This window comes from Drosophila subobscura, chromosome A (assembly GCF_008121235.1).
Source record: "Drosophila subobscura isolate 14011-0131.10 chromosome A, UCBerk_Dsub_1.0, whole genome shotgun sequence".
Taxonomy (NCBI): Eukaryota; Metazoa; Arthropoda; class Insecta; order Diptera; family Drosophilidae; genus Drosophila; species Drosophila subobscura.
This window is the reverse complement of record NC_048530.1, coordinates 14,142,485-14,154,744: the sequence shown is the minus strand read 5'-3', so window position 1 is coordinate 14,154,744 and position 12,260 is coordinate 14,142,485. Positions and strand designations below refer to the sequence as shown.

General features: G+C 46.8%; 1 protein-coding gene across 1 annotated transcript; it reads right to left on the bottom strand.

Moving 5' to 3' along the window:
* Positions 1-10,109: 10,109 nt before the first annotated feature.
* LOC117903438 lies at positions 10,110-10,918 on the bottom strand. Its single transcript, XM_034815462.1, has 3 exons — positions 10,869-10,918; positions 10,443-10,805; positions 10,110-10,377 (listed from the first exon to the last, which is right to left on the bottom strand). The coding sequence occupies exons 1-3, from the start codon at positions 10,905-10,907 to the stop codon at positions 10,225-10,227; spliced, it is 555 nt and encodes a 184-aa protein (XP_034671353.1). The 5' UTR covers positions 10,908-10,918; the 3' UTR covers positions 10,110-10,224.
* Between the last annotated feature and the right edge of the window lie 1,342 nt (positions 10,919-12,260).

The following is a 12,260-nucleotide window of genomic DNA, read 5'->3' as shown; positions in this document are numbered from 1 at the left end:
ATCAATGAAAAAGTCGCAGCTTGTCTTGCGAAATAGTTTCGGTTGTTGTCTTTCGATCTAGGAATCGGAATCGGAATCGGAATCAAAATTGGGAATGGGAATTGTTTTTGTCTGTCTGGAGGAGGCCTGTCCTGTCCTCTGCTTGGAGTGCCGAAACCAGTTTTAATTATCATCGTTTTATTTCGTGGCTGTTTGGCTTCAAACATTATGACAAATGACATGCCATCGATCAAAATGTGCCAAATAATTTGAGAACGTGTGTACGTATGTACTGATGTATGTACATATACATATATGTACATATGTACATGTTTATGTACGAGCTTGAATTTAGAGTCTCCTCTCGCCGCTGGCTTGTGTGGAACGGAACTGCTAATTGTGCGTCATGGGGAAAACTGGATGTTTGCATGTGTGATGAAATAGGTGTCTGCAAACTGGGAGTGATGGAGGGGCTGGTGAAGGATGCTCCGATTTGGCTGCAGCCACGCAACAGATTCCGCTCTCCGTTGCATACTTTTCAGACTGATTAATGTACATTTTATGTACTTATGCAAACACCGATGTACGCACATGTACACACTCCATACTCATGGCACAACTTGCTGTGGGTTGCAGCCATATCAAAGCCAGAACTGTGCCACAATTCCACTCTGTTATGTCAATCATTTACATACGTAAATATATACGTTTGCTCCGCTAACGGACCATGCCAAACGCTTGTAAATTAGAAGCATTATGAGCATTGATTGGTGCTCGTACTTCCACCTGTACCTTTTCCTTGAAGTTTGCATAAAGCTATAAAAAACAGATGTGTGTCTTGGGAGATGTTTAAGATTCAATGGTGCAAATGTCGGCAGTGGAAACAAGAACCGTTGCTGCCACGCCCAAGCAGATCGGTCCCCTTCCTCAACGACTCGTACCCGTGCGAGACGTGTATGCTCATGTGTATGGCACTTGCACAGTAAATACGCGTAAAAGTTCAATGTTTGAATACATTAAACTTAACAAAATCGAGCAGAAAGAGATGGCAGGCAGGCAGGCAGCATATTCGTATAATAAAATCGAATAATGATGATGCGATGGGTGGGGAGGTGCGAGTGGGCTGCGTGGTGGCTGTTCGAGGTGCTGGTGCTGACAATGCGCGGATAACATTCACAAAATGACCATTTTCAATAACACTCACGTAGCATCCGAGTCCATAAATTATAGCAACAAAAAGCAGCAACAACAGAAGCAGCAGGTGAAGCGAATAAAAGTTCCACAATTGAAATTTCGTTGGTGGTGGCCGCTCGGCACGTCCGACAGCGACAGCAACGGGAGCAGCAGCAGCAACGGGAGCAGCAGCAGCAGCAGCAAATCGGAAGGCTACGGTTACCCCACCCCGACCGGACCCAACCCAATACTGGGCTGATACCGACGACCGGATACCCAGAAACTCAACGCACATAAAGGACAAGTGCAGCCATTCGGGCAGCGTTTATTGGAGGCAGGGCATTGGCCAAGTTTTCCGTCCAGTTTGTCATTGTTGAGGCACAGCAAACCTTGTGCAGAATCCGCCATGTCCAATGAAAGCTCAAAAGCACCTGGCAGAAGCAGAGGTGGCGGGAACTGGCGGGGAGACGAACAACAAAACAAAAACAAAAGCAGAAACAAAATTATGTGTGTGAAGGCCAAGGACGTTGCGGCATTCCTTGCGTACACGATCGTGTCAAGGGGTTTCCCCTTCCCCACGCACAACAACTGGAATGCATTTCATTTCTGCAAGTAGTCGCAGGAGCCAAGTGGATTGCCTTGCCATTGGCTTATGACACCTCCTCCAGGAGTGAGTTGAGCCACTGAGTTGAGTGCACATTTGCTTCAAGTCTGTCCGGACTGGCCTGGGGTGATTCCCGCTGCTATCTGCTATCTGCCATCTGTTATCTCTCTTCTCATGAATAATTATCAGCGCTACAAAATGTCACTCGATAATGAACAGCAACAAAAATCAATAATCAAATGTCGATGGCGCATTTCGAGTTGCATTTTTAAATTAATTAATTAATTGAGTTTTATTCTCCCTTTCGACTTTTGTTTGCGTCTCTTCTCTAAACAAAGCAAAAACAAAAACAAAACCGTTTAGAAAAACATTCGCACTCGCAGGCATGCGTCATTCCATTCCATTCCATTCCATTCCAAGCCAAGCCATTCGATTCCATTCCAATCGACGGCAGACAGAAAACAAGAAATTAATTAAGCAGTTATCAAAATGTTAATACTCTGCTCTCTGCTCTGATCGGGGATTGTACGTACGATTCATGGCATATCTATGCACATACATATGTACGAGTATGTATTTGCATATGTACACACATAAGTCAGCTCTGAAGCTGGCGTTTGAGCAATTTGAAGTTTAAGTTTCATCCTTTCTATGCGCATTTTACATACTATTTTTGTTCTTCATTGAAAACAGTTTGAGAACGGTGCACAATCCTGCCAATCAGTTGAACAAATGAACATATTCGAGAGGTTGAGTACGAATTATTATGTTGCATTTATGCTGCTGTGGAAGAAATGAAAAATGTAACAGGGAAAGCGACCTAAAAATTGTATTCAAGGAGTTTGATAGGCAAACACAAATATTTTTGATATTATTCTTAAGACTTTTCCCTGCTGGAGCTGCGTTTTGTTGCTTTTTGGAACATTGCCAAAAATGCTCGCATAAAATTGAATACAAAAACTGTTTGCTTATCGGTTGGAGGTGGTTCATCGTGGAGCTGGAGTTGCTGCGGAAAAGGGGATGGTGAAGGGGCAGGGGCAGGGGCAGAGGCAGGGTAATGGCGATGGTGATGGTTAGGTGCGACAGGGGGGGCAACTTGGGCTGGGGTTTTGAACTGGTCTTGGCTACCTTACCGGTTCACCTTGTAAAGCAGCGCCACGAAACTCATACTAAAATACCAGTGATCCGAGCGAGCTCTTCGCTGCTGGTTCCCTCGTGAGCCGTGTGTCGTGAGCAGCCGTGCAAGCACCAGATATCGCCGGGGAGGGCCCCTGAACCGCTTCTAATAGTTTCCAAATGAGCCAAAACCTGCCCGCCATTTTGCTTGCAAATTTTTCCAACTTTGCTTTTGGTTTGGCTGCTTGTGGCTGGAGGTTTGCTTGTGTCGATCTGGGTCTCTGTTTGGTGGGTGTGGAGTTCTTCGAACTCGGCGGGGTTTCTGAAACTTCATGACAAATTACCCAACCCGCTGCGACAGGGCAGAAAGCATCTGCGGCCATCATCAGGTGAACGATAACAGGCCGAGAAGAAGACTCGGTCCAACATTTTTGCCATTGCGGAAGCCTTATTTAAACGTTTTTATTTCGGTTTTCGGTTTTCGGTTTTCGTTTTTTGTGTTGCGTGTTTCGTGTTTTGTGTTCGTTCTTTCGGCAAAATATAAAACGTGTGCCCGAGTGCGTTGCCCGTTGACCGATTTGTTTTCTTCGAAGCACAGCAACAAAAGCAACAAGCAAAAGCAGCGGAAGGAAAAGAGGCAGCCAGCAGCCAGCGGCCAGCAGCCAGATGATTGCTTATACGAGAGCCTCATCAGATGTGTCTTGCGCGATAATAATTATTCGCGAGAATCGCACAAGCGACAAACTACACACGAGTGTGTGCCCATTGAGTGTGTTTATCTACGCGTATGGCAATACATATTCGCATTCGGATTCGTTTTGGGATTCGTTTTGAGATTCGCATTCGGATGCGTACACCTGAAACTATTCGTAGAACCGGCTGGGGGCACAAGAGTCTGTTGATGGCTTGACTGTTTCAGGGTTTTTGCAGTTTCTTGATCCCACACTGCGCAATGGCACACACAGCCTCTGGCAGTTCCTGCTTTTGTTGCTGGTGTCTCTCGCATTGAACTGCTGGTTGTATTTGTTCTGTTGCCTCCATGCCGAAAGCCAGCCTCAGGACCTCAATCTCAGCAGCAGCCAGCAACGAGCAAGTGTTTGCTTCCAGAGGATAAATCTGTCCAGCTGTGCCATGAGTGGCGATCGAGGGTTTGGGCATGCCTCCACAATGCTCCTTGCGGCAGTCCACACACTGCGGCAGACCTAATCGGCAGACCCCCAGTGCTAGCTTCTCCTTTTGCTCTAGCTTGAGTGGAGAAACCCATTGGCAGGTTCTCTATGGTGAGATCTTGATAGCTGACTGATCCTTAGTTGTGGCAGTAATTATGGGAGGACTTTGCATGAAACTCTGTGGAAGCTTGAGTCGTTCGATAGTTGGAGAATGTTGTGCCTCAGTGCGAGGATGCAGGAGCATTCTGACTACTGCCAGACGTCCTCCCTCGGTGACGTGTTTGGGCTTTTGTGTGGGAACCTGTTCCGCTCTGAAGTTGATTCCAGCCGCACCCTGAGCACTTTCCTTTTCGTTGGCATTCTCTAGTTGGACTAAAAACATCTATGTACATTCACTTGCAGGGGTCTTACCATTCTCCGGACATTGTGCACGTATGACTGGGGCGAAAGAGAGTGAGAGAAATCAATTAAAAGAGCGATGATTGCTTTGCTTTGCTGGCCATTAAAACTCTCGTGCCTTTGCTTGTACTTGTACTTGGCTAAAGTGTGTGTTCATAGTGTTAATTGCTAATGACTGGCTCAATTCAATTCAATTGGAATGAAATGAAATGAAATGTCTATATGCGACTCTTACCTCAGCTCAGCTCAGCTCATGATCGATGGATCCGCGTGAATGATGCGCTGGGGCAGGGCTTCAATGGGAAGACCTTGAAAAGGAGAAGTCTGCTCCAATCCAGTTGGATTCCAGCCACAACTCCACCTCCTGCGCGCAATCTGGCATTTATATTTGTTGTCCAAGTGAAATTTTGCACCCAATTAGCGGCCACTTTTCTAATGCAAATGCTGCAAAGCCCTCAACAACTTTTCACACAAACAGCAAAGCAAAATCAGTTCGCATTGTCTGCGAGTATTCTGCGGGTTTTTTGCATTGCGCAAATTGGTATTGATACTCGAACTCGATGAGGAGGATGAGCCTCTAATTGAGTATTAATTAACCGCGACTACATCAAAATTTTCCACCCATAAAGCGGCCGCTGCTATTCACAAGTAAATGTTAGAAAATCATGTCCAAATATTGGGGAACAAATCGAACGCGCACTGGCAAATGGGGGGCGCATCAGGAGGAGGCTTCAATTGAGCGACCGGCGACCGGCGACAACCAGTGTCGGGCAGTGGTCGGTTCGGATCGCAACTTAACTGTTTAGATCCATTCTGATCTGCCATAAACATCAATTTAGCGCCCAGAGTCCACAACATTTTATGAGCCACTGTAAACGATTTGCTAATCATTTGGGCAAATGTGATCACATATTTCTGTTGCTGTTGCTGTTTCGTTCTTCGTTTTTCTCTTTTCTCATTCAATATTTTGTTGTTGTTTGCCGCGGTCCGTTTGCTTTTGGCGCTGGCCTGTGGGTGGGTGGGGCAGGGCAGGGGTTAAGGAATGACGCCTGTCGGCTGCTGCAGTTTACTTTAACACCTCGAGACAAAGGCACACCAAAGAGGGCCCTCTTTCCGCCTACAAATCAGATGAATATTTGCTGCAAAACTTTAACACTGTGCGACAAATTGTATGCAAACGAGGAGGAACGTTGTGAGACGCGTCTTAAGCCGCGTCACAACTCTTATACCCGGTACTCAGTACTACATCTGCAACTTAGCGGTTATTTGTCAAATTTTACATTTTCTCTTCATCTGTCATCTACATCAACAACACTACTCACGCCAACACGCTCCTTTAGCTCGCCACCCTCCCTAGAGACACACACTGCAGAGTCAGGGCAGAGGCAGCGGCAGAGTCGTGGCAGAGGATGAGTCAGAGACGTGTCAGGGGAAGAGGCCTCTGCCACTGCGCGAAGCAGAGTGTGAATGAGAGAATGTGTAAAAGCAACAAAAGCTGCTGGACAGGGTGGGTTTAGCCACTGCAACTTAATTTCTTCATTGTGGCCATAATAATGATCCAATCGGATCGGAATTTGGTGATCAAAAAGATATGGTCATTCCCTACGGAATGGCGTTTTTAGTTTTCTTTTATCTTTAAAATTGTAGATTTGGGAGGTTTTCGCCCTTTTGCGGGGGCGGAAGAGGGCGTGGCTCATTTTTGAAATACACTTGTAACAGTGTGAGCATACAGAAGTCTGGATGCAAAATTTGGTGGCTCTAGCTTTTATGGTCTCTGAGATCCAGGCGCTCAACAAGACGGACGGACGGACGGACAGACAGACATGGCTCAATCGACTCGGCTATTGATGCTGATCAAGAATATATATACTTTATGGGGTCGGAGACGTTTCCTTCTGTGCGTTACATACAACCGTTATGTGCACAAATACAATATACCCTATTTACTCTTCGAGTACCGGGTATAAAAATAAGCCAAGAAAGCGCGATTTATAATTTTAATCAATTACAATTTTTACTCCGAAACTGCAGCTTAAATATTCAGAACACAAAATGCTTTTGCCAGCAAATTGTACCTTAATGTACTAGATTTCTGTTTCGTTTTGTTGGCATGGAGAGACCTGAAGATATAGCGACTTAAAGTGGCAATTTTCCACCAATTTGAAAGTTTCTTCCGCTTGAAAAGTGCCATAAAATGTGTTTGTTTGTATCTTCAGCGACTTGCAACTGTGCCTGGGGCATTATCTCTAATATCTCAGGCAAAGTACATTCAAATGCGTCCCTCTTGTTGCACAGTGCAATTGAGTGGAGAAATTCCTTCTTTATCCCTGTTCACTGGCTGCCTGGAAAGCCAAAACGAATGCTTACCGAATACTTCCGCATACACTCGAGTGTAAGTGCATTCGAAGGCCCAAGCCAGTGAGCGCAGATCGTGTTCTCATCAGCTGCGCCCCATGCCATGCCCCAACCAGTGACTATCCCTGTCACATTTCGTACAGTTTGCACAATGATAATAGGCAATTAGATGGCTGAAGTTATTATTTAGCATCTGCTAAATTACCCAAAGGCGGGGGGAACAGACGGTGGAGTCTGACAGTCTCCAGTCCAGGCCCAGGCCCAGCACAGTCCAGCCAACTGACTGACTGACTGACTGACAACCTTCATCAGCAAAATGCGATTGCATGATTGCCATATTTAGTTAATCTCTATCAATTATTGCATACAAATAATTGAAAATGGTTTAGGCAAATAATAAAGACACTGATGCAGCTCCCCCCTGCCCCCCACTGCCCCCCCCGCACTGCTCAACGATGCATGTCAAAGTCACGGTCACGTGCCCACCGGCTTGGTTTTGGCTCGTTTGAAAAGTTCTCACTTGTAGATTGGGGAGACTGGGAATGGGATTGTGATTTGGATTTGGATTTGGATTGTTTGGGAGTTGAGTGGAGTGTGGAGTGGAGTGTGGAGGGGAGTGGAGTGTGGAGTGTGGAGTGGAAATCATCTTTCGGCCATCGCAACATCCATTTGCGTGTTCAGCTTTTCTTGTCTCTTCTCGTTTGCCTGTTTTGCGCAATAAAATGTGTTATTTATTTGTTCCTGCAAGTATTATTTATTTAATTAATTTAATATTAATTTATAGACGAGCGTATTTACCCAGCGGAGGCAAATATGAACGACCGAGAGACGCCGCAACGTGGTGCAAACTTTGTGTGCTTTTCGTGTTTGCTCTTCTCATTTTTGATTAAATGCCGTTTCTTTATTTAATCAAATGAGGGGAGAGAGTGGGCAGTGGGGAGTGTGGGCTGTGTGGGCTGTGTGGCTCCTACCTGTGGCTGCACTGGGCTGCCGTGGTCTGCGGAAAGCAACTTGGAGTGGAGTCGAGTGGATTGCTTTGGGGTTGGGGTTGGGGCTGGTGTTTCTCTGGCGACAAATTACAATTTCAACATCAAAGCTGTAAATGTATGCACAGGGAACTTCCATTCCCATTGCCAATCATCCAATCAGCAGCTGATTGGAGTGGGCTTTCGGGCTCGCCACCTCCCAAGGGAAAATGCCGCTTCGATCGTTTGCGACAGACACTGTGCCCTGGCTGAGGGCGTGTAAGTTAGGGGCATCACATGCGGATGCCACGAATCCTTTCCATGTCTTGTGCATTCCATTGCTCAAGAGCTACAAATGGAAGCGGTCTCTGCAATCCAATCAGTCCTTATTTCAGCTCAAAGTATTCATCCGCACGAGTAACATCAACTGCTTCGAGTTGAAATCTTTCAGTTTTCGCTTTAGGCTCATTGGAAGCCTCAACCCAATTGGATGGACAGAGTCGCCTGCCAAGCACATCGATTGCAGAGCCCCACCGCAACTGCTTGGACCAGACACATGTGGACACTGGCCCATAACTGATTGATAAATGTTGGCAGCGATCAGTGCCCATTTCGGGTTGGTTCGTCGGGTGGGACGGCTCTCCTGTGGTGCAGTCAGAAGTGCATGAAGGGCGGGCTACAGCCGCACAGTGGGAGTTCCTTCAGAGCTTATCTGTGGTGCATTCTCAGCTAAATATATATGTATACATGTCTGTCTGTCTGTCTGTCTGTCTGTGCTCTCTCTAGGCGCCGTTAGCTGCCTGACATTCCATTTATTTGCATCTCGTAACACACTTTTGTTCTCACATTTAGATTTAATTTGTGTTTGCTCTTATATAAATGTAATAAATAAAGACGCCCACTTGTTGCGACTTTCATGGCAGTCCCAGTGCGATGTACATATGTACATACATATATGTACATATATGTATGTAATATGTATGTAAATATGTACGATACGAACGTTGTGCACACTTGCTACCGTTTTGTATATTGCATCTCAGTGGGGATTGTTTGCTCCTCTATTCATTCATTTGTTGGCGTGTTTGCCCTCGCCTGCCCCTCTCTTGGGCGCTTCTCACGAACAATGGAGAGGCGGGGCGGGCACGTTACGATCCTGCCTGCTGCCTGCTGCTTGTTGTTTTTTGCACCCCCCCTTAAGCTGAACCAGAGCCTACAGTTTCAGCCTCAAGTCCGGCAATTACAAGTCATTACCAGTTTCAAGCGCTTTCGGCCTGTTGGCTAACATACACACACACACACACACACATACAGTTGCACATTTGAATGTTTACATATGCAATCGCATTCGAGCGACTCGCATCAGCTGTGACCATTGCACTCGATATCGATATCGATCTAAAGTTGCATTCGGGCAGTGGGACGCGGCGGGAGCTACGGAATTTCCTAAGGGAAGCTCACAAAATAGTTGAAGCCATAAACAGTGAATGGGCAAAAGTAAGGAAATGCATTTGAATGTGCTAAACGGTTACATGTCGAGTCAAGCGCGGGTTAACTGCTCATTTAATATTTGAAATTTGTTTCGTTTTACGGCAGATCTTCCGTACGCTAATCGTGACACAATACAAACAGGTAGCTAAGCAGATACAGTTCTGTATAGAAACCATAAAGCAAACCCACACAAACGCACACAAAGGGATGAAAAGTCCCCAAGGAACTCCTGAGCGAACTTCGAGGCAACACTTGCCAGATCTTTGATTATGGTCTGAGCTCACTGGGAACATATGTAAATAGTCGCCACATAACTTGTTTTGTTTTGTTTTCGTAGTCATGACACACTCCCCTCCTGACAAACCACGTGAAGGCGAAGACAACTGACTGAAAGGCAAGCAAATAAATAGATAATTTTGTGTGAAAGAAGCGAAGTGAACCCAAATCTACACACACATCGTAAATGTTCGCGGTTCAGGCTGCAGCAGCTGGGGGAGCTGCGGAGCTGCGGATTCCGCGTTGGATGGACACGGATACGGACGCCCCATCACGCGCTGCTGGGAATGAGTTCAGTCCATGGGGCTGTGGCTGTGTCTGTGGCTGTGCATGGCGCCGCTTTTGAGCTGCTGGCAAATATCACAAGGGGATTACTGGGCTAAGTTCCCATTTCATTTCTGGCTTATCACCAGCAGCAACTGGGAAGGAAATACAGCGAAAAAAACCCAAAAAAAAAACAGCAGAAGATCATAATAAAAGGTAATCGTTGCTGGCACTATTTTGCTGTTGTTGTTGGAGTGCATGAACATGAAATATTTGAGTTTTATTTGCAAATCATTTAGTTGGAGCCATAAAGCGGAGAACAGAACAGAACAGAACAGAACGCGCCGTGCCATTGAAGCCACTGAGCAAACAGAGTCGAGCAACAGCAACTGGGAGGCGTCTAGAGGCGCAGCCAGATATCGTGTCGCGGTTATCAATTCGCGTACACCTTGACAAAGATCACCACACAGGTCTTGTGGCGACCCGAGCTCAGGTGGACGACAGCCTTGAGATCGCCAGCAATGTCCAGCGAAGGCATGTTGTACACAAACAAATGGTTGCTAATATTGCTGAGCGAGTAGACATGCTGGCAATGGGAGGGGGATTGGTTTGGGGCTACAGATAGCTGAGGGATTCTCCAGAATTGCTTACCCCCTTGTTGGGTGGACACTTGAGCTGGGCCTTGGGTATTTCCTTGACCACAGGATGCCAGAACTCCCATGGATCCAGCAGCGCCTTGCAGAAGTTGTCCCTCTTGATGGAGAAGGGCGTCGGCAGCCACTGGCTGCGCACCCTGCGAAAGACATCCACCTCAATGGTGATTGGATCCATCGGTATGTCCATCAGCAGCTTAATATCCCCGCTATAGTAGAGAGTCTCCAGATCGTCGGCAATCGCAAAGTGCACGTCGCTGATGTCCAGAATCTGTTTGACAGGCACATCGCCCTCGTTATCCACGCCGTCACATTCGATGGCCATTGTTTTTTCGTCGCCAATGATCTCATAGTTGACTGCCTGGAAGCGGAACAGAAAAATGTAGCCTGTGCAGCAAGCAGGACTCTGAGGAGCGGAACTCACCGTGCAGACTCCAGTGCGCAGGATCACCAGCAGCAACATGCAACACTGGACAGTGGGTTGCTCCATGTTGTGGCTCCTGCAACGGCTACCACACTTTATATATCCATGGCCATAATGCTAACTGAATGGCCATTCAATGGCTATCTGTCATCTTTCGTATTGTCGACTAATTGCCAAATTAAATTCCACTTCGATCTAGATTCAAATGTGGAATGGAAACTTTTGTTTCAGCGCTAAACGCAACCCATTCGCCACAGGGCGCACAGAGCTACAGGGTGCATCAACATTCACGCTACGTAGACATCGCCGAGGGTCAGCGGACACTCGACCGGAAGTGGGGCGAGGAGCTCGGCGCTCAATGCTCCAGCCTACAACCTACAACCTACACATATCGCATATCGCATATCGCCTATCACGCGTGTGTCGTGTGGTCGCCTGTGGGACAGTCGCCAATGACTACGCACTTGACCCTGGACAACTGGCTGACTAGCTGACTGACTGACTGACTGACTGGATGCTTGCTTGCTGCTTTGTAGGCCATGGCGACTATAAAACATTAAATCGGTCCGACACACGCCCGCACGCACGATAGCGGGCGGAGCCTCTTCAGAATGGCCATAAACGCCACGGAGGCGGCAGACGCAGCGCGTGGCAAGTCCCACTGCATGGCATGGGAGCTCCTCTGCTTGTTCTTATCAGTGTACGGTGGCGTGACCTTTGGATATCGCATCCCTGCAAGCACACAACTACGCATCTTAAGAAGCCAAATCTATTTATGAACAAAGAATTGTAGAAATGTATTCAGCCACTTGAACATTCCACAGTATCCACAGATAGAAAGAGCCGTAAAAGTCGCTTCAAAATGGACCTGAGCAGCAAGGATATATTAGACCCCAGGCAGGGGCAAAAAGAGGCTCGAAGTTGAAGCAAGAGCTGGGTGGAGTCCCTCAACTTGCGAGTGGAAAATGTTTGTTAAGGTTCGATTAACCTGAGGCATACTTTCAGGGATTTATATTGCTATTGGTCTGAATTGCTGCACCAGTCCGGTCCGTCAGTTCTGAACGAAGTCAAATATTACAACTCGACTGCACAGGAGCGTTGCACCATTAAGGCCACACAGGATGCCGGATTGCTGCTTCCTGCAGCAGCAAGACAACCTCTACTAAGTATGTCCAACGTCTCACAGTCAAGTCGGAGTTTTCGAAGCAACAACAAATGGCTGCTGGCCCAGCCACTGAGACTAAACAAACCCAAACTGCTGGGGAACAAGGGAAACACTGAAGAAGCCCTCCCGCGTGGCCAAGGCCAACTAAGACTCGATGTATACAAAATTCTTAGAGTAATTCCAATAATAGTTGTGGCTCAATTGCTTAAGATTATGTTTAATGAATC